The sequence below is a fragment of the Orbicella franksi genome, chromosome 10 (assembly GCF_964199315.1).
Source record: "Orbicella franksi chromosome 10, jaOrbFran1.1, whole genome shotgun sequence".
NCBI lineage: Eukaryota > Metazoa > Cnidaria > Anthozoa > Scleractinia > Merulinidae > Orbicella > Orbicella franksi.
Window position 1 is genome coordinate 19,557,294 of NC_138154.1, and position 23,248 is coordinate 19,580,541.

Below are 23,248 nucleotides of genomic sequence, written 5' to 3' on the forward strand. Positions count from 1 at the left end.
GTATCTGAGACAACGTATTTTTGCGATCGCCGGAAGAAGAAAATTCTAATCTTAGTCTATCTGGCTTATTTTCTCAGTTACAAAAATTCAACGGCTTTCCTTTTTATTTCTTTTTTATTGTAGTTCCACATCAGTTTTTGACCTGGAAGTCGTTTCACTAACGCTTCCGTAAGTGCGATGAATAGTACAGCGGTTATTTCCGCTCTTGTCATCGTCGTGGTGATTGGATTATTAAAGTGTAACGCCAACAAGACGAAGCTCATTGTTGCCGTGCTGGAGAGAAGGAGCACGAACAAAGCGACATCTGTCGGGATAAACCTCGCAATAGAAGCCGCCAAAAACTCTTCGGATTTGAAAGCTTTCTTCGACAAATATGAGACAGTCATAGATGGCCCTTATCACACAAAGGTACGTTTTGTAGAAGAAAACGTTTAATATCTATAAGCTGTTGACCACCCCTAAGGTCAATATGGCTCAGTTGGATATTTGCCAAGTTCTTTTATTGCGTGTTTATATGGAACAAGACGTAGGTTTTGAAGGGAGAAAGTTATGCCCTCCAGAAACCTTCGCTATTAATCACTACAAAAGGAAGCTGCTGGCATGCAACTATTAGAGATAGAAATAGAGGTAAAATATTAGGAAGAATGGAAAATTGAAAAGATTTTATGGCAGCTTGAAAACCAAATTATAAGGATTTGTATGGAAAACTACTACAGCTTCCTTCTAAGCTTTAACGTCCATAAAAAGTTCCTCTTAAAGGATATAAACCTGAACTTGAAAATTTATCATGTAAGCTTATTTGGGAATGTGTTCAGCATTTCTAAGTGATGGATTACCAATAACTAAATCAGTGTGTTCTTGCAAAACAAGTCACGTGACCAACTGTTACAAGGGGCCTACAGGCTTCCCTTCAAAACTAACATAACTTTGAAAACAAGGTTGAAGGGTTTTGTAAGTGGTTCAAAACCTTCATCTATAACTTACAACAGATGTTTATTTGATAAATTGACCAGCTCATTTATAGACAAATGGGAAAAAAACTATTGTATTTTCACCAGTATGGCAGTTCAGTTTTCACGGAATGGAACGTGATTAATTTCACATCTTTGAAACTCTAAATGTCAAGGTAATTCCTATGTGCGTTTAAAATATGTCAAAGGTGTTCTAAGAATAGAAAAACTACATTTATGACAGACAATGCCACCCAAAGACAACACAATAAGTTGAGTGTATTATCAAAATCTGTTCCTCAACAGGGGGTCCCAAGCAACGCTATTTTTTTTTCTACCTATGCGTTGAAAGATAATACACAGTACAATGGATCACGCCCGTTGATTCTGCTCGGTCCTAACACACCCGGCGAAGCCTCCTCGGTATTGAATGTGGTACGATATTACGGGAAACTTATGGTAAGAAATGAAATGACCAAGATTATAGTAACGGAGTAGTGATCTCTATCTATAGAGCATAGATATTAGTCCCAAAACCTTTTCTCCATTCCGAAGCTGTTTCAGCGTTTCAAGTTCCAGCTTGAGCCACGCACATCCGAGTTGACCGAGTATCATAATAATAATAATAATAATAATAATAATAATAATATTTAGTGAGGGAATCCAACTCACCAAAGGCGGTTTTCCGTGGAACCCTCCTAAATAAAAATCACCTAAAAATGACATAAATAAGAGTTACCTAATATCTAATATCTTAATAATATCTTACCAAAAAAGATACTAATAAGATACTAACATCTTCAAATCCAAATCTTTATATCCAAAGAAGATACTAATATCGTATCAAAAAAGAGCCCAGGTTCTAGTATGGTCGTGACGTCCCTTCAAGAATGACATTTTTAAAGCAAAATGAATTTTCTGCTGAATCTACATGTTAAACGCGTACCCTGGAACCATTTAAGACCTTTGCAGACAACAGTAATTCTCCATTTAATCAGTTAACCTACAATCAGGCTTTTTCTCAGGCGAACGGGCAAAGGGCAAACAAAAACGCCAGATGCATTCATCGTCTGCCGCCCCTTGGCTGCATACCTGTCATACGATAAATGTGAGCCAATCAGATTTCACCGGCAATTCATGCTTTTCCTTTGGGCGCTTCCGCTCACCGGGATTAATTGGCAATCGTACTCAACACGCCACCTATTCAATGGCGTTACTTAACTTTGAGCGTTTGTCGTATTGTATTTCAGTTTCTATTACTCTCGTAGTGGTCACATTGTTTTTCTACCCCGTGCAGTTTTTCTCGCACCCATCCTCCCCTGTTTTCTGTATTTCTTAGCGATAGGGTGGGTAGCGGAGAGGTTTATTTCTCGGTTTGTAGATTCTATGATTTATCTTGTGTCTTCGGATGTGGAAATAAACTTCTCTCTTGGCCAAAAGCAAACTGTGTTGATTATGTCTTGTTGGTGGGGACAATTCGTCCGGTTGCTAGAGCGAAAGCGACAAAACGCGAGTAGTATATGGCGCTTATATGGGCCGTAACCAATCAGGCGCCGAGAAACACAATAGGCTATTGTTTGGAGAACAATGGATTCTATTGTTCTCTAAATCCAATATGGCGTCGGTTAGTTTTCAGCCAATCAGGAGACGACTTGAAAATTGAGGATGGCGGTGACCCTGAAAGTCCGACCATGTTGGAAAACAGCCCACCAGCCTCAACGGAGGACCTGGGATCGGTCTCACGGATTTCCATGGCTACACAATCGTTAAAAAATCGATAAAATACTTACAGTATATTTTCACGGATTTCCATGGCTACACAATCGTTACAAAATCGATAAAATACTTGCAGTGTCCGGCCCTAAAACGTACAGCTGCAGAAGTCCTTGCCGCTGTCCGCCATCATGAAGACTGAGAGAAATAGGTCCGAGTTCCACCTATATAGGGTACAGCCAAGCACGACAGGACTGTAACGACAAGTGGATAGACAACAGTGTCCGCAAAACAATTTATTTAATGCGCTAAGCAGCAACGACGAAAACTACAACATGGCCGACCACGTGAGCCCAATGTTACGTGATCCGCGAGACGGGAACTGAACTTGTACTTCGTGTACGCATACTCGTTACATCTCCCTTCCTAAGTCTAATAGTTCAGTAAATGCAGACAGAACGTTGATACTGATAAAAGAAAGCAATAACATCATGTTCAAATCTGCCTCAGAAAACCTTGTGCAATAAACACTGTAACCAACTGAAATGCTCTGCACATGTACATAATAAAGCCAAAGTAAAAAAGCACAAGGTGGAGTCAGTGGGTACTTGCCATTTACATGGGAAAACCGGAAATTTCAGTTGGAAATCAAATGGTTCGCGCCATTCCGTTTGGGAAGCTTCAAAAACTATGGGATGTGATTTGGGTTGATGCTATTTTTCTGCTCTTTTAAGTCTCTCTAACTGATGCGGATATACTTTATAGCGATTCCCTCTTCCGCAATGTTCAATTTAATTGTTTAATGTTTATGCCTGAAATTTCCAACCGGATGGTTTTTGTAAATGGTAAGCACCCAGTGTCTTATTTCAACACTCGTAATCTTTTAGCCACACTGGCGGGCGGCGATCACGCACTGGACGACCTTCAGTGTGTGGCCCAGAAACTACTAGAGATGATGGTATCATTGGCTGTGGTAGCTCAGCTGGGCTTGACTCAACCAGTTCAGTAGGATCCGTCAGCTCGAGGTTTGTCTCCACTGACTCTGGTAACTCCTCGGGTGTTGCTCTGAGCCATTTGCGGTTCCGACGATAATGCTTTCTATTCACCTCAACCAAGTAGGAACGGGCCCCCTCCTCTCCAATGACGCGCCCCAGTGACCATTCCTTCTCGCGTGGTAATCGCATTCTAATGGCATCACCGTCGTGCAATTTTGGCAGTTCATGCGAGTGGCGATCATAGTAGTGTTTATGTTTCTGCTTCCTGATCTTGATCTTTTCGGGGACATCGGTTATCACCTCTGGAGTTAACAATGTCTTGGCTACTGGGAGACGGGTGCGTGTTCGCCTACGATATAGTAACTGAACAGAAGCATTCATACCCTCAGTTGGTGTGTTGCGCCACTCAAGTAACGCCAGCAGAGGATCACGCTTATCAGCTCGGGCTTTGGTCAGCAATGATTTGCAGGTCTTAACTGCATTTTCAACACGACCATTACTTTGTGCGTGATAAGGGCTTGATGTGACGTGGTGAAAGTCCCATTCCTCACTGAAGGTCTTGAAGTCTTCACTGTTGAAGGGAGGCCCATTGTCACTGATGACGGTCACAGGAATACCATGCCTGGAAAACCACGCCTTTAGAACGGTGATCACACGGGTGCTGGTGGTGCTACTCATATCTTGCACCTCAAAATAACCAGAGTAGTAATCAACGGCTATCAAAAATGACTGCCCGTCCAGCACAAAAAGATCAACTCCAACTTTCTCCCAAGGCAAATTAGGCACATCATGAGGCTTTAATGGCTATTTACATTGTTAGGGCTGATAACGGTTACAAATTCCACACCTTGACAGGTGATCTTTGAGCTGGGCTGTGATCCCAGGCTAGTAAACAGTGTCGCGGGCACGACGCAATATTCCTTCCATTCCAATATGTGATTCATGCAGGCTCTTTACAACGCCAGGACGCTCTTTAAATGGTATCACAAGGCGATGATCCTTGTATACCATTCCATCTTCTGTGGTCAGCTCATCACGGCTGTTCCAATACAGCTCAATTACTTGCCTCCGACGCCTGTCATATTTGTGAGCTTCTGCTAGGGTCTCTGGCCAACCTTCATGGATAACATCAGATAGAATCTCCAATTCTTCGTCCTTGGCAGTCTTCTCACGCAGCTTTTCCAGACGAGTAGGGGAGAAACTTAGATCTTCATGTTTAATCTGTTCTAACTCAAAAGCAAACAGTTGTTCTCTGCTAGAACGGACGTCACTGTCCTGGGTCTGACACTCATTTTCCAAGTATGCACGACTTAATGTGTCAGCCAAGAACATGGTCTCTCCTTTCTTGTATTCCACTTGGATGTCATAGTTCTGCAGGCGGAGGCGCATGCGTTGGAGGCGTTTTGGCGAACTGTGGATGGGCTTCCTGAATATCGTTTCCAGCGGCTTGTGGTCTGACTACACAATTTCATTGCTCCTTCCAAAGATGTACTGATCACATTTTTCACACGCATAAACTATGGCGAGTAGCTCTTTTTCAATCTGAGCATAGTTTTGTTCAGTTTGAATCATCACACGAGAGCTGTAAGCCACTGGGCGCTCCTCTTGTAACAGAGCTGCGCCAAGTCCGCTTTGAGAAGCGTCGCATTGAACGACCACTGGCTTATTCATGTCATAGTAGGCAAGTACAGGTGCAGATACAATCATTTCCTTGACACGGGCCACAGAATCTGCATGACCTTTCAGCCAACACCACTCAGCATCCTTTTCAGTGAGTCTTCTTAGGACCTCTGTTTCTTCGGATAGACGTGGGAGGAACTTTGCCAAGTAGTTCACCATGCCAAGAAACCTACGTAAGGACTGAACATCACTGGGGTTTGGTATTCCCACAATCGCCTCTACCTTGAGTGGATCTGGTTTCAGTCCCTCGGGGGTTAGAACGTGTCCGATGAAAGGAACTTCTTGCTATCTCAGTCGAGCTTTCTTCTTATTCAACTTCAGGTTTCTCTCTCGGCAGCGCTCCAGGAAGGCACACACATTCCGGTCATGATCTACCTGCCACTCAGCAGGTGTGTTACCAAATCCAACGATCACAAAATCATCTGCAATGACCTCTACTCCTTTAAGCCCCTCAATGTGCTCTCGCATTTTGCGCTGCCAAACTTCCGGTGCACTATTGATGCCTAATGGTATTCGCTTCCAACGGTAACGCCCGAACGGGGTGTTAAATGTTGTTAAAGTACTAGACTCATCATCAAGTTCTACTTGCCAGAAACCATCACTGGCATCAAAAACACTCAAGAGTTTCGCCCCATTCAGCCTAGTTGCAATTTCTTCAATTGTGGGCATCGGGAAGTGTTCACGCTTTATGACAAGATTCAGATCTCTGGGATCTAAACAGATTCGTAACTTGGTTTCCCCCTCAGCTTCAGTGGATGGCTTGCTCACTACTAGCATACTTGACACCCAGTCAGTAGGTTGGTCGACTTGTTCGATTATGTTGGCAGCGGCCATTTCTTCAAATTTCCTCTGAACCTCGCTCAGTCATCGCAACAGGTACACGCCGCAGAGGATGTACTACAGGTCTGATGGACTCGCCTGTTACGATGTGGTATTGTCCGTCCAACTTTCCAAGGCCTTCAAATACATCGTCATACTCTTCCAGCAATGGTTCTATGTCTGTCTTCAGTACATTGACGCGTGGATCTCGGTCGCTGTCAAGAATCTTTATCAACTTCATTTCCAACATTGTCTGCGTGGACAGTATGGGCTCATACCCATGGTCCCTGACTACATTGACTTCTATTTTGTGTGCGTTTCCTTTGCGGGAGACATACACTGAGGCTTTGCCCTCGATGGATTGCTCATCTCCATTAGCTAAAACCATGACTGACTTTCCGCGTGCATTGAGGAATTTCAAGTGTAAATCGCCTGTCGCCCTCTTGTAGACATCCAAGGGCAAAAGATTGCATTCAGCCCCAGTGTCCATCAAGAAAGTCACATCATGACCTGAAAGGGCCTTAGACTCCTTTGATACAGTGAGGGTCACCATCTCACGACCTCCGTTACCAACGCCTGCAGCACTTAAATAGAATCGCTCTTGGACAGTAGACACCTTGCTTTTTGCTGGGCACTTGACAACAAAATGAGGACAGCTGCGTCTTTCGTGGTTCCGACCACAGAATATGCAGTCCTTGATCCAATCACCGCTGACAGATGGGAGATTTTCTGACTGCTCTTTCTCTTTCTCTTTCTCTTTCACAGCACTCAATCCGGACTCAGCAGACATAACTTTCATTTGCACGGCCGTACTCTCGGCAGCACGAGCGATATCTATGGCTTTCTCAAGGGTCAATTTCTTCTCGTTGAGCAAATTTTCACGTACCTTGGCAGTTTTGGTACCTGGCACCAGTCGATCCCGGAGAAGCTGATCGGGTGTGATTGACTCGACATCACAATTTGCTGCAATTTGGCGAAGCTCCGTCAAATATTGGTCAACAGTTTCAGATTCCCGCTGATCCCACGTAAAGAAAAGAAAACGTTCGTAAATAGTGTTTTCCCTGGGAATGCAATACTCTTCAAACTTGCTTACAACCGGAGCGATTTTCTTCGCCTCGTCTGGCGAGGCCCATGTAAAAGTACGAAACACCTTGTTCGCTTCTTTTCCAATTACTGCCAAAAGGGTCGCTACTTGGCGCGCTTCTTCCTCTTTATCTAGCTTCGTAGCCAACCTGTAATTATTCCAAGCAGAGACCCAAGTTCGCCAATTGGACGCTGTGGAACCATCGTTCAGCTCGAGTATGTCAGGAGGAGATATTTGGAAATTCGCCATTGTTGTCAAACTTGAAATCGGACTTGTCGAAGGAAGCTGTTCGCTATCTTCACCACTGCGTTCGCTCATAAGTTCGGCGACTTCTGCCACAAATCATTCAGTTTTCTTGTAGTGTGGATTCGGGAAACTTCTGACACCATGTAACGACAAGTGGATAGACAACAGTGTCCACAAAACAACTTATTTAATGTACTAAGCAGCAACGACGAAAATTACAACATGGCTGACCACGTGAGCCCACTGTCACGTGATCCGCGAGGCGGGAACTGGACTTGTACTTCGTGTACGCATACTCGTTACCAGGACGATGACGTCATCGGGAACCAATCGGAGAAGACGGCGATGTCAGCATACATAATGAGATACTTACCGGCTTCCCAGTACCCCTCTCTTAAGGAGAGTATTAATCCTTCAGATCTCTGCGTGATGTCATAACGTTAGGGATTACCCCTTACATAAAACAAAATAAACAGAATTAATAATAAAAGACTTACCAATTTCTTAAAGTCTTCCATGTGATTGGTCGTTGATTTACTCCATCAATAATCGAAAGCGAGATGACAACACTGTTTTCCGTGCTTTCTTTCTCATTTATAGAAGCCTTGAGGGTTCAGCCACGTTGTTCTCCAAATCCAAGATGGCGCCGGTTAGTTTTCCCCCAATCAGAAACTGATCAAAATTCTTGTTTTTCGGCCATTTCAATTTCAGGAGAAAAAGAAAACAAACAGCGGTTACAAACATAACAAACGGGCTTCGCATGGTATATTAAACTTGAAGTTTCGTATGCTACAACATATATCTTCAAAAGTGACGCTTACAAAATATGACAAGATTTAAAAAGACTAAAACTAAAGCGAGGTATTGGTAACTAGCTAGACGACAATGAACAAAAGAAATTACATCCGGTGTGAAATAATAAAGAAAGAGTTTTTCCTACCGACGTTTTCATTTAGGGCGGGTTTTAAGTCCCGTATTAATAATGTTTCCTTGATTTTACACTGTAAATCACATTGACCACTTGCTACTGTGAATCTCAAAATGGTCCCATTTGATGTTGTGACTGGTAGAAGTCGAATGATCAGTAACAGCGGAGGCGTGACCAACTTGAGTGAGAACTTTGAAGTGCTCCGTCTTTCTGTCATGCAATCTTCTTTTGGTTTTACCCATGTAGAAAACATTACAATCCCAGCAACTGGCTTTGCAGACAATCTTCCATTTCTGCGGGCGGTTGAAACGATCTTTGTAAGGAAAGAAAGACTTAATTCTGCGAGTGTTCTGAAAAATAACCTACGGTTAACAATTAAAATTTTCACCAAATTGAAGGGATTAGTTTTTAAAGTAATTAAAGTGTTAAAAGGCTGCACTAAAGTACACCAAAAAAGAAGCAAAACAAGGATGGCTAGGAATGAGGAATCTAGCTTAAAACAGTCAGAGTTGTGTCTTGGATTAACCATGTAGTTGCTAACAATCAACAAACGTTAATTAATTAACTTTAATTACTAACCATCTTTTATTTCTTTTCAACAGGTGACATACCTAACAACTACTTCTGAAGAGAGCGAACTCGAAGATAGTTTCGGATTTACCTTTGCGCCAACAGCGTTCACATTCAATACTGCAAACTTTCGACTGATGGACTACTTCAAGTGGAAGAGAGCCGCGATCGTGTATGATTTCCTGGATACAGGAGGACTTTATGTGAAGGTGGGGCCTAAAATACATTAAGCATCAGTTAATAAACCTAATAATAATAGTTCGTTTATTACGAATTATATAATTTCAAAGTATTAATAGGTGAAATAAATAAATAACTAAATAATTTGGTGGTAGACGTAGATTGATATATTATGATTTTGTCTTAAGTAGTGATCATGACTCTTTTTAATCTTAAGCCTAATATTCTTTACAGTTCCGCTTATTCTGTTTCAGCACGGTCTTACCAGACATTTTTGATATTCACTCCTTGAATGTCATTCATCGAGTGAATATCGTGTTTCCATCGTTCACTTCGAATACTAGATTTCATTTACATGTAATACTCGACGCCATCCTCTCCCTTAACTCGCTACTCTTGTGCTAAAGCTTTGAAACTAACCTTCTGAGTTTGATTGTTTAGATTGCTGTAATTGGGTCAGTGTTAAATTAGCCCGCTGTGTCATTTTAAAGTATAATTACAGGATAATTACCTAACTCGGTTCGATAGGTATACGGAGCAACAATGGCCGAGCGGGATGAACAGCAATTCATACAAAGCAGGAGCTATATATATGTCATAGAAATAACGCAATGGAATAACAAATTCGTTTATTTCATGGTGTGACTAAACTTCACTCAGAATAGTAATTGCGAATTGTTCTTCATATCAACTTTCAGGTAGTGGGTGATCTTATAAACCATCCGGATTTAGATATCATCGGATTTGAAGCAATTAATACAGGTTTGCTGAGACACCAAAATATAAAAGAGGACATCAAAATAAAGCTTAACAAACTGAAGGTAATAATTCACCCTCAAGACTAATCCCGCACACAGGCCTAACGTAGTTCATCTTGGGTATTAGATCACTCCCGGTTTCGGAAATCCTAGGATCGGGAGAGACTAGAAATAGCCAGTCCTGTAACACAGATTTTGCTCTCGTGGACCGCCAAAGCAGCTCCTGGTACCATTATACGCGAAAGAACTGGGTACCATTGCTAAAATTAATCTGAGAGGGATTACCTTGAAAATAAAACCTATTTTATTATATTTTTTCATCCTCTCTTGCCTCGCTTGAAACCACTTAACTAAACTGAAGTAAATCAACTTTGTTTAACAAGGAGAGCACACGAAAGTCTAGCGACTGACAAACCTGGACTGCTCCTGCACTGGACTCGAGACCAAGCGGGTCAGGCTAGAGCCCTTGCCAGGTCATTGCTTTGTGTTTTGGGCAAGATATTCTTATCTTACAGTACCTCTTGAGGGGCATGAATGGTTGCCGACCAATGTAATGCTAGGGCTAGCCCCAGCCCTGCGATGGACTAGCATCCCATCCAGGGAAGAAGAGAGTAGAAATACCCCTGGTTGCTTACCGAAATCCGGGATAAGCCTTAGCGATATGGACCACTTAGCCCATCATACTTTACCTTTGCCAGTGAATCAATCAATCAATCAATCAATCAATCAATCAATCAATTTATTTATGTCAAAACCCTTGACAATAAGAAGGAGTATAAGAAAATGCGTAACATAAAGTTATCTACTTCCACTATTTTTCGTGAAAAAATAGTAATGAATTTTAATATGGACTGTTAACTAGGAATTGGACGCTAAAATATTTCTGGGCGAATTCAATAAGAGGGGAGCTAGTCTCGTGCTTTGTGAGGTGAGTTTTTTTTTAACAGTGTAACTTTAACTTGTCTAGTTATTACCGTCCAACCCTAAAAAGTAAATTAAATGTCAATGCTTTTTTCAGTAACCATGGAGTGATTCGAGAACCGTGGAAACAAAATATAAAAATCAAGTCCAGTGCAAATAGTTTTTGGCTGAAAGTTATCGGAAATAGAATTATAGTATCTTTCACTCAGCTATATTTTGGGCGTCTAGGCATTATCATGTATTTTTGCATTTGTGATTAGCTTAAAAACGATGTTGAAACAGGCGTCAATTACAGGTGTTCAAGATGGACTTGTATGGACCGGAGTTTGTTTGGATCTTGCATCCGGATGCCGGAACCATAGAGGACTGGTATAGCATTGCTGAAAACGAGATAAAAACGAATAACAAGACCGAAACTTGTACCAAAGAACAGTACCAAAAAGCTGCTGATGGAGCCTTCATATTCGAGAAGAATATCTTATATCGATCTGATGAAAATACAACTACTGCTTCCGGTCTGGTAAGAAGCATGTGTCGACACTTTGTGAGGGATAAACAACAATATCATTCATGCTAGGTTTAAGGAGATAATAATTCTTAGGCCCCGTCCACACGTATCCGGATATTTTTTTTCTTTCGGTATTCAAAAATTTCCCCGTCCACAGTGGCGTATTCAAATCGAATTCGCATGTCCACACGCATCCAATGGTATCCGGATTCACTCTAGAGAAACGAGGCCTACACGTTGTGCCGCCATATTGGTTAATTGTTCGGTAGGAGACTGGGCACGATTTTGCTACGTCATCGGATTTTCACCGTCCACTCGTTATCGGATTCATTGCGGGTTTATGTTTTTCCACTCTGGGCCGGGTTGTTCGAAAGCCGGTTAACGCTGACCCAGGATTAAAAGTTAACCGAAGTATTAATTTTTCTTGGATAAAAATGTTTACTGCTTACGTTTTGTGTAGTTTGAGCTTAGTCAAGCTCAAAACTGAAGGATAAACAGCATAAACAGAAAACATCACCGAAAAGTTACGAGAGGGGATTGAAAAATATCCGGATTCGCTGCCCAATTCGGCGGATGCGAGTGGACGGAAGCCGGATCCGGAAAGAAAAAGTTGCCGATTCAAAAATGTCCGGATACGTGTTGACGGCGCCTTGGTACGAAAAGTGCCCGCATTATTTAAAGACGGCTCTGTGATTAGGCGGAGAACACCGCTTCAGATTGCAAACTAAGAATTAAAAGCATTTAGTTTAGGAAAGGAATACCTCTTAGCTTAGGCAGGGAAAACCGTGCGGCAAACTTCGGATCAATAGCGATTAAAAAAAAATATTTCAATTTTCAAGCTATACTCAATGATTTGTTAATTAACAGAGAATGTATGCGGAACACTATTACGCGCAATGCGTAAACACGTTGCAGGTAACTGCTAATTTCTTGGTTATTTTTAATACAAACCAAACACTAATGTTTGGTTGTAGTGCCAGACATTCAGAAATATTTTTCACCTAATAATATACATGAAAAATTACTCGTCTCTGATTGGCTGAGAGCAGTGCAGTTCAAGTGTAACACCAGTGCAATTACACATCGAAATTATGGATTATGATTGGCTGAAAGACTACAGATTTTCCCGTAAAGACCTCACTCTCGGTTAATAAGTAGTTAATTATGTATGACTGAGAAAATTCCGAATGCACACTCGTTCATTTGCACTGTAATGCAAATTGATCATTCGCGTTATACTGTTTTGCTCTCAGGCAATCACAATGAAGTAATCTTCTTAGTCATATTGTGTAATTTTTTTTTCAGACATTGAGGGAAGTCTTCAGTAAATCAGAAGTGAAAAAACTCAGCGACGACTCAGACAAGATCGAAATGGCAACAGCATTTGATACGATGTGGGCCATCATACTAGCCTTGAAAGAAGCTAGCACCGCATTGCAAACAGCCGATAAGCCACTGAAGTATAATGTGGAAGAAATATTTGGTAGTTCCGCGGTAACTAGGACTATAGAATCAAAGCTCCGTAATGTGAGCTTTGAAGGTCTTACGGTAATTGCTTAATTATTTGCTTTTCTAATCCTCTGGTTCCCATAGCGGAGCGGCGGCGGAGAAGTGTTAGGTGATGACTCAAACAGTGACTGTGAAAATGACCAGCATTTTAAAGCGAGTTAGGTGTGTAGGCCCGGGGGGACTCCCATATAAAAAGGAGGGGGTTGCTCGTCGGAAATTTTGAAAACAACCCCTAAGAGGTACCAAGATCCTGTTTTGTGGGGGTGCACGTGGCTTGAAATGTTTTCCATCCCCAAGAGGTACCAATTGTAAAACAACACATTACCTCCTGTTAATTTTTTTTCGGTTCAGTGCCCTAAATGGTACTGCAAAAGCTCCCGCTGTTGACCTTTTGATGCTGGACACCATAGAGAAGTACCAAAACCGCTTTTTAACTCCTAAAAGGTACTACGAGCAGCCCCGTGTTATTTTTATTTGAGAGTTCCGCTAGACCACCACGCGGTGTATAGGACGGTACTCGCCAAATTCCAGCATGCAAAGGTCACACCAGCGACTTCACATTTACCCTGGGGGTATTCCCTTATATGGGCTATATAGGCTATATAGGTATACGCGGCCCCAAAGGGTAGGGTTTTTCAGCCGTTTTGATCATAAATAGGGTGTCGGATTTGGCCATTTTGTTCATAAATAGGGTATGGCTCTTGCACTCTAATCTTAATTATTTTGTTCTCAAATTAACTATGTTTTTTAGAGGAAGCTACTTTTTCATCATTATCGATAAGACCATCAACAAAAGCCTTCATAAATTATGTTTGGGGCAACTGTGCCAGCCACAACGGTCATAAATAGGATATTGAATTTTTGGTCAGGTCATAAATGGGGCAGGAAAAATAGCAGATTTTGGTCATGAATAGGGTAAGGAAGGGTTTTGAAAAGCGGGCCGCAGACCCTACACATTATTTGTGGGAGTAGCTCCACAGGACACCCTAACCCCATAGATAACGGTTTCTTTTTGTGTGTTTTTAGGGTCCGATATCGTTTACTGCCAATGAGCAGAGGGAAGGAATAATAGTAGTGAAACAGTTCCAAGGTACATAGCTTTCTTGATGGAATGTTTTTATCTCAGAATGGATCCAATTCGGTTTCTAGCTCATTCATTAGACTGGCTTTGAGTTGACTGTGGAAGGCGCGGTAGCCTGGTGGTCAGCGCGCTCAGTATACTCCTGATCGAGCGGTCTGGGTTCGAGCCCTAACCAGGGTCATTGTGATGTTTCTTAGACAAAACACGACTCTCACACAACCTCATTCCCAGGCTCTCGATCCTCTGCCTCCCTTGGCCGTTGGAAGAAGAGAGAGCCTGGGAACGAGGTTGACGCTTAGAGTGCCCTGCATCACCATTTGGAGTACAATGAATTTAATAATGAAGGTAACCCTGCGATGGACTAGAATCCCAGCCGGGGGAGTAGAAATACTTCTAGTCGCTCAATGCTACGGAAACCGGGATAAGCCCTAATGGCCTGGGCTGCTTTACCTTTTTACATTGACTGAAAGTAATGTATTAATTTGGTGTTCATTTACTGTGAAAAATGTGTTGCTGATCTATGTGCGATATGTGCAGTTGTCTCGTGTAAATTAACAGTAAATTCCTTTACTTGTCCTTTGCATTTCTGGAGTTTTAAATGGTCAGCAAAACTCCAGCTACATGCTATAACCAGTCATATCCAGGAGTCCATCACCAGGAGCGAGCAACTACCCCATATTCCTGTCTTTAATTTAAATTTACTGCGAATTCAGACCCCCGCAGGAACCTCAGTGACCAATTACAAGCACGGACTTAAAAATAGAGGGAATTAGCGTATTTTATTGTTCTATTTTTATTTTGTCGACATGTCCACCTGAGGCCGCCATTTTCTACCTTACCGATGCGTGCTCATGTAGACCGGAACTGACCTATTTCGCGGGAAAAGAATCAGCCTAAAAATAGACCGGTCTGTAAAACTGCCGTGACATAGGCTTAGTATGGGAGTTGCACGCTCCTAGTGATGGGCTCCTGTCATATCCCATTGAGCAGTAGTGGCGTATCTGGATGATTGTTTTTTCGCTTTGTCCCTTGTCCCAGATGGTGGAAAGAAGCTAGTCCCAATTGGCCAGCATTCTACAAAACAAGACAAGCTTGAGCTGTTTGAGGCCACCAAGAACTCTTTATGGAAAGGTACAGAAAAGTTGTTACTATTCAATGGGACTTTGTTCGGCCAATGAATACCTCACCTAAATCAGCTTAAAACAGAAAAATGACAAGTCTTGCGCTTGTTCTGCAGTGGCAGTAGGTATCTTCGTTTTTGTGTCGTCGTTTGCAAACTTGGACCAAATTCTCGTTTTCATGTAGAACTTGGACTAAGCTAGGTGACAAATTTTGATCAGCTCTCTCAAACTCAATAATAATTCCATAGTAGTTTTTTTCCAGTAGTGTTATGGCTGCATTCGCATCTATCATCATGTCAATAATAACTCATCAAGTTTAAACGAAAGAAATCATAACCGTGACGGTGTTTGGATATCGATCTGATCTATCTCTTTAGCACATATTCTTACCTTTTTGTTTCTCTGTTATTTCGTTTGAGTTAGCTTCGATTGTGAAGGAATATCACACACTCGATTCAGTGTTTTACCACATTTCCAAACACCTCATAGTTCGTCAAAAATCTGACTTCACTCCGCGTCACAGTGTTTGGAAATGTGGTAAGACAAGATTTCTCGTGTTTGATCTATGACTTTAAAGCTGTCCTTACACAGTCAGCTGTATAGCAAGGGACATACTGAGTTGATCCAGAATAGAATTGTTCTAGATATTCTTGGAATTGTTAAGCAAAACGTAGCGTCCTCAGGGTTATGTTTTTTTTTTTTTTTACGTGGAAGTTCTTTCACCACGATCGAATGAGTTTATGAGCGAGAGCAGACTCATTCACCCTGGTTTGTTTCATGTCTTAGCTGTGAAAGGTCTAATGAATTTACCCTTGTCTATTGAAAATTGTGTTCATATCTTTGGAAGTTCGTGAATACCTAATCAGCTCAGAAATAACTAAGGCAACACAATTATCTACTGTACACTTCCCATGACAAAAATGAGTGTATAACTGAGTTAGGATGGGAGATTGCCAAGCGACATGATGCGATAGGATCTAGTGATATTTCAGATGTTGATGCAATTAAACCCCTTCTCATGTTTTCTACCACACTTGTTTTAAGAAACTCTAGTAAAAAAGTTTTAGATAAATTAGGCGGATAAACGACATAATTGAAATTTGTATCAATTCTTTAAGTTTCTCTCTTTTAGATTAGTAAACTAAAAATGAAATTTATTACCTTGCCATGCATACTTTCAGGGAACAAACCACCCAAAGATCGGTCAGTTCGATATCAGGAATTCATGATGATCCCGTTACCTCTTATAATAGTCATGTGGCTTATGGCTGCCGTTGGAATACTCTGTTCTTTGGGTTTCCTGCATTTTAACATCAGCAATGGAAAGAGCAGGTAAGACATTTACCGTCGAGGCCGTATACTGATACCGTAAATCCTCGAAAAAGCGCCCGGGGCGCAAATTTCAAATTTAAGAGAAGACGGCGGAGGCGCTTATTCGAGGGGTCGCTTAATCGAGGGGGGCGCGTATTTAATTTTTCCCAAATCGTGCACTGACATGATCATTTTTTTAATACATCATCTCCACGCAAACAACAACATAAGCCCTTTATCGACGTAAAAATCTGATTCTAAAGTTTAGATCGCGGCACCATTAGAAATTCACGTGGTCAAAAACTGAAACAGTATACAAATCTAATACTACAAGACGAAACTATACATCTTTTGCTGTCTCATTACTCGTCCACAAAATAGGGGGAGGGGAGGGGGCACTTATACGAGGGGGGGGCGATTATTTTAAATTTTGGCCGATAGGAGGGCCGCTTATTCGAAGGGGGCGCATATTCGAAGGAGGGGGGGGTGCTAATTCGAAGATTTACGGCATATGCACAACAACAGAAATTGATTTGTTTAGAAGAGATTTCCAAAATATTGAAAACCAGTGACATAAAGCCCGCCTTTGGAAAATACCCTTTAATTACATTTGACAGGAAAGTCATAACAGCATACATAAAGTCTCCGCAGTTCAAATATATGAACTTTCATAAATTAACTTTTATCTTCATTATCTACGGTTATTTTACGAACTCGCAACGTAACCAGCTCTCAGTTGGCTTGATAGCTCAGTTGGTAGAGTACTGCACCGGTATCGCAGAGGTCATGGGTTCGAATCCCGCCGTTCAAGCCTCGATTTTTTTTCAGGCTTTAATTTTACAGTTGCTTAAGTTTTGTATAACTGTGATGATAAATCATGTCTTCACATCTTTCTACCCAGTTGAAGTATACAATATTTCATATAATGACTTGTATCATGACAAAATGCTTATCGATACTGACACCAATTTAGTGCTAAAACTGGCTACTCTTTCAGTTCATGGTCATGAACACGTTTGAAGTAAAATCTATTCGTAGTTTATCAGTACATATTCATCCCTGGAAAAGTTATTATCCGACCTTCTTTTTATCGCCCAATGCCCAGCTGATGACCAACCACTGGCGAAGAATAAATCTCTTTTTTTCCTCTTTGCAGAATCATTAAGATGTCATCACCAAATCTCAATAATATTATTATTCTGGGCTGTATGCTGTGTTACACCTCAGTCGTTTTGCTTGGTTTGGATGGGAGGATCCTTTCTTTGGATGAGTACGGAAGCAATTGTAATGTAAGATATAACTTTTTGTCGTTTGTTTTAAAGAAGCTTCCAAATGACTATCGGCCAACTAAAGCCAAAAACCACCTAGCTAATCATAAGGTAAGGAAAGCTAACTTTATTTTAAGTCGTCAACGTGGGGAGTGGTTGCCTGATCTCCCGAGCCAGGGGCTCATGACAAAAACGCACTACTATTTACATTAACATTACTACTTACAATTACTATATTCGCTAAGATAAAATCATAGAAAACGCAACAAGTTTTTTGCTTTACACGTAGCAGCCACTGCGTTTTGATCAGCGAAACCTAATTGCGTGTAAGGCGAAGAAAGGTCTGATTTTGCACACATATGAAATACGAGACGGAGAACCTCCTAATTATCTTGCATAACGTTAATACTTAATTTGGTCATCAGGCTCGAGCTGCAGTGCTTTCTATTGGATTTTCCTTATCATTTGGTGCCATGTTCAGCAAAACCTGGCGAGTGCACAAGATATTCACAGCTGCCACGACCAACAAAAAAATGGTGAGATTGTGAACTATAGAGACACACTCACTTGGTAAATACTACATGGTTTAACTTCATTAACACACACGACAACAACATACGCGGGCGAGGACACCAAAACATATGCAAACGCATATTCTTGCTTGATTTCTCACCGAAATCAGCCTTATAAACAACTTGGTGGCAGCAAAATGAGCATGTCTGTTTACAGTTGGATTAAGCTGAAGCAGGATTATGTAGAGTACGATATAACAACTTTCTATAGTTTGAATGAGCGACCTGAGCACACCGCGGTAGCATCATAAACCTTTAGACACGAGCACATGTCGCTCCTGTCAATAAGTCCTGTCTCATAAACAGTAAAGATCTGTTTGAAAAATTCCGATTTAAAATGTATGTTTGATCTCAAGTAAATGCTTCGTATCTGGAACCGTGAACGCCGGTGATCACTGTTTTCATCTAACCTCGACCAGGTGTTGAAGAGGGATGGTGTATATTCGAAGCCAACCTTTCATTCAAGAACATACGGTATCAAAATTTCGGCAGTGGAAGGTGTGGAAGTGTCCATGACATCTTGCCTTTTATGTTTTATCTCAGGCCATCAAGGATCTTCACCTGCTTGGTATTGTGGCAGGCTTGCTAGCTGTCGATGTGGTGTTCTTGTCATACTGGATTGCAACTGATCCACTCCAAGCCAAAATACTGACATTTGAACATATGGTGAGACATTTGCAATCCTCTTTACTTACTTTAACATCTGCAAGACCGCCTTTTGAATCATTGAATGTTCCAAATTAAAGAGACTCCACCAAAACAACTTCTCTTTTCTCGACACACACGTTTTATACTTCTCGTATTTACCAAGGCACATTAAATGTTACGCATATTGTGCGTCTTAAACGTAATATATATTCGTCTTAAACAAATACGAGCGGAGCCATTCTAGTATCTATGAGGGCTAGAATATCTTAAGTTTTCAAATATTTTCGCTTGCGCACGATTGATTTAAACACGTCACGTGACTGAATAGCTAAAACTGTGGAATATCCGAGTAAAATTCAAGAAATCTCTAAACCGCGCGTGTTGCGAAAAAAATATTTGAAGGATAATACACACAATAGCCTCCATTTGGCACAGAAATATGCTCGGATATTTGTCCTTGGACATTATCTGTTCCTGAAAGCTCACGGTTTTCCTCGAGTGTTATCTACGCTCCCGGAAAACTGTTTGCTTCTCGGAACAGATAATGTCCGCGGACAAATATCCGAGCATATTTCCGCGCTAAAGGGAGATTATTGTTTGTCTTAGTCAATGTCATAAAGGAAGAGAACGCATTAAAAACGTTTCATATAGTTTTAGATAGCGCTTATTACGACACTCAAAATATCTTTTAAGCCGCTCTATGTAAAGTAGCTATAATCTTAATAATAATAATAATAATAATAAAATATTTATATAGCGCCAATCCACTATTTGTCCATAGCGCTTTACATTACATATTTAAAAAGCTAAAAAAGGGGAGGAAAAAAATTTAAAAAAATAATCTAAAAATTAAAAGAGTTAAAAAGCTTGTTTAAAAAGATATGTTTTTAAATGCCGTTTAAAAATGTCAATCGAACTACTGGATCTTAGTTCAAGTGGGATCGAGTTCCATAGTCTCGGTGCCGCCACAGCAAATGCTCTCTCTCCATATGTTTTCAGTCTAGCTTTCGGGGTCGCCAGAAGGTGTTGAGAGGACGATCTTAATTTCCGTTGAGAGGTGTTGTACTTAAGTAATTCACTGATGTAGTAAGACGCTGTTCCATTGAGAGCTTTGTAGACCAGTAGGAGAATTTTAAAAATTATACCGTAGCAAACAGGTAACCAGTGGAGCTGTTTTAGGACAGGGCTGATATGATCAAATTTCCTAGTACGTGTAACAACTCGAGCTGCTGCATTTGAAGGATAATACACACAATAGCCTCCATTTGGCACAGAAATATGCTCGGATATTTGTCCTTGGACATTATCTGTTCCTGAAAGCTCACAGTTTTCCTCGAAAATCTGTTTGCTTCTCGGACAAATATCCGAGCATATTTCCGCGCTAAAGGGAGATTATTGTTTACCTAAGTCAATGTCATAAAGGAAGAGAACGCATTAAAAACGTTTCAGATAGTTTTAGATAGCGCATATTACGACACTCAAATTATCTTTTAAAGCCGCTCTATGTAAAATAGTTATAATCTTGGATTATCTATCTGCAGATCCGAAAGAGCGATGGCATCATTATCATCCCTGTGTTATACCAGTGCACCTGTCAATACAAAACGTATTTCCTAGGCGTTTTATTCGCCTGCAAAGGCATCCTTCTGCTATTTGGTCTGTTCTTGGCTTGGGAGACACGTAATGTTAGCATTCCTGCTCTGAATGACTCCAGGTACATCGGGATGTCAGTTTATAATGTGGCCGTGTTGTCCATCATTGGTGCTATTGTGGCTTTTGCTATGGATGGCTCGGTAAATTATGAAGCTCCATATGCCATTTCGTCATTGTGTCTGATCGTGTGCACCAGCGTTACTCTCTTACTCGTGTTTGTGCCAAAGGTAAGAATTTAGTCCAGTTCTGGCCCTCTCTCTTTCACGCAACGCTGAAGCATATTTTTGCGTGACAGAGAGAGAGAGATCCAGAACTGGACTAGCAAGGATTAAATCTGAAAGCTAGCCACAAAATAAGAACAACACCTCGGGTAAATTAAATGTTCCATCTTTTGGTGCAACAGAAGAATCGCTGCTTATATTTTTGGGATTGTCTGTGAAAAGTGTACGATTAAAAGATGAGAGATTACTTAGTTAACAAAATATAAAACTTCATTCGATGTTCTGTTTTTTTTTTTCTTTTTTTTTTTTTTACTTTTAGATTTACCAGTTTAACAAGAGGGACGAGGCAGTCAATGCCTGTGTTAACCTCGACCTAATAGAGGGGCAGATTTCATCCTGTAAAGCAACACAAACTGATTGGGATATCCCAGAAAGCGCAGGTAAAAAAACAAAACTCTTACCAGCAATGAGATTTTTCCTTAATTTACTCTCTTCTGAGCGTAGGCTCACCGCAAACCCCCATGATACAAATCTTGCCCCAAAATATCCATTACTTTTAGCAATGAGCGATGATGAGTGGAAATTGATGGTGGTATGAATGAAGGTTGGTGGAGATAAAGATATCTGAGAGGCTTCCGAAATTTCTAATCGAAATATTTTTGTTTCTTCGCTAGGAGCCGAGCCTATGACTTTCCAGGCAACAGTGCATTGTTCTACCACTGAGTTACAGCATATTGACGGAGAGTAGGCCTTTGAACAATAAAATAAAAAATAGCGATAGCGTAGGGGTAATGAACGTAACGTCTTATCATATAAAAAAGATCTGACTGTAAGCTTAACCGGCCATTCTATTTTACATCTGCCAACCCAACTTGGCATCCTCACCCTCCCTTTTAGGGATTCCTGGAAACCGCTTTCGTAGAAAGAATAGCAAAAATCCCATTTCCGCATGAAAAACCAGGCCATTGCATTGGAAACCCCTCGAGAACGCCAAAGTTCTAAGAAGAAACCCCACATCAGCTTCTAAATTAAGCAATACCCCCGCGGACTTGCAATAATACATTACATCACATTTCGTCATGAGGAATTTCCAGGGTGCGGTGCAGATTTAAACTGGAATGACCATAGCTTGAAGCGACTAGAGCCATATTGTTACTCCATCAGGATGCTAGTACCACATTGGCCGAGGTAAACCCGCAGTATGTCTGCCAAATATAACCATGAAAACTTGTCGGTACCCATTTCCCATTTATGTTTTTTTGAGATTTTGAGGCAATTTTAGAGGTTAGAATGCCTTCTTTCCCTCTAACTTGTAGTAATTCATGAATTACTCTAGTTACCCAAGTTAGCAATTAGCCAATCAGAAGCCATGACTACTGTCCTGGTTTCCTGCGATATCCAGTCATTCAGTTGACCTAATATCAACGGGCGTCTGGCCGTATTTGGTCTGTTGAATTCATGATCGAACTTCTATGGCACGCTTTGCTAGCACATCAGGTTCCTTTGGCCTCGCCATTTTATAATTAAATCTTACCTACCCCAATTTGGAATAACTCCCCCAGACGATATCAAGTCACTGACCTGATATGATCGGATAGGTATTTACAAGTATCGTCAAATTCTAGCACGGTAAATACCTATTCGTTTCTCTCCAATACGCGTCGGCGGCATACATCAGTATCGACTACATTAGTATTGAATTGTATGGAGAAGCAACCATTGGGGCCTATGTCGATGACCTTTGAATAGTGGCAAGGGATTTTCCAAAATCAGCAAGTGACGCTTTCCATTTGTAATTCAATATCCCGAAATTGTTTTAGGGTGATGAGAGACTGAAAACTGGTAAATTTGGCAAATGGTGAGGAAATTTCCGCCGTTCCGTTCCGGACGGAAAAAGAGAACTACCTCTAGAGGTAGTCTATAATTTTCGAATGGATTTTCCTTAAAACTACTGTTCCATTTGACTGTCGACCAAAAATTGCAGGCTTTTTTGAGTAAATGGTAAGCACCGTGTCTTTCGATAAGTGTGAGGACGAGTAATGAAGATAAATAATGTGATATCATTTGTTGATGCGAATTATATATTCCATTGGAAGGCAAAGGTGATCACACACGATTGGTCTCAACGCGTCAAGTGACTGAATATGGCCCAGCCAAAAATCGGAAATATCCGATCGAGTGATATTCTCCAATTTTGAAAAGATCCCATGTGTTGCGAAAAATATTTGAAGGATAATAATCACAACAGCTTCTATTTGACTTTAAATATATGCTCGGATATTTGTGCTTGAACATTATCTGTTCCCCAGAGTTCACAGTTTTCCTTGACTGAGCTTCGCTCTCGGAAAACTGTTAGACTGTTAAGTTCACAGCCCTCTGTTTTCTCGTATTTTTATTCGATCGTTGACAGCGAGGCTGTGAACAGTCTATAGAAAACTGTTTGCTTCTCGAAACAGATAATGTCCACAGACGAATATCATCCGTGAATATTTTCGCGCCAAATGATCATGAT

The 23,248-nt window shown here is 41.1% G+C and overlaps 1 protein-coding gene across 1 annotated transcript; it reads left to right on the forward strand.

The window, feature by feature from the left end:
* The first annotated feature begins 124 nt into the window (after window positions 1-124).
* Window positions 125-22,295, forward strand: LOC145500770 (gamma-aminobutyric acid type B receptor subunit 2-like). Its single transcript, XM_081480308.1, has 16 exons — window positions 125-408; window positions 1,257-1,409; window positions 9,018-9,194; window positions 9,864-9,986; window positions 10,786-10,851; window positions 11,140-11,364; window positions 12,658-12,900; window positions 13,888-13,951; window positions 14,981-15,073; window positions 16,245-16,395; window positions 17,531-17,663; window positions 18,068-18,178; window positions 18,758-18,880; window positions 20,404-20,742; window positions 21,056-21,176; window positions 21,411-22,295. The coding sequence occupies exons 1-16, from the start codon at window positions 178-180 to the stop codon at window positions 21,482-21,484; spliced, it is 2,427 nt and encodes an 808-aa protein (XP_081336434.1). The 5' UTR covers window positions 125-177; the 3' UTR covers window positions 21,485-22,295.
* Window positions 22,296-23,248: the final 953 nt, after the last annotated feature.

Excerpts from the sequence above, each read along its gene's own strand:
- LOC145500770 (XM_081480308.1), top strand. The coding sequence starts at position 178 with ATGAATAGTACAGCGGTTATTTCCGCTCTTGTCATCGTCGTGGTGATT. Across the intron at positions 15,074-16,244 it reads CAAGAACTCTTTATGGAAAG|GGAACAAACCACCCAAAGAT; the intron begins GTACAGAAAAGT and ends GCATACTTTCAG. Across the intron at positions 18,179-18,757 it reads CCACGACCAACAAAAAAATG|GCCATCAAGGATCTTCACCT; the intron begins GTGAGATTGTGA and ends GTTTTATCTCAG.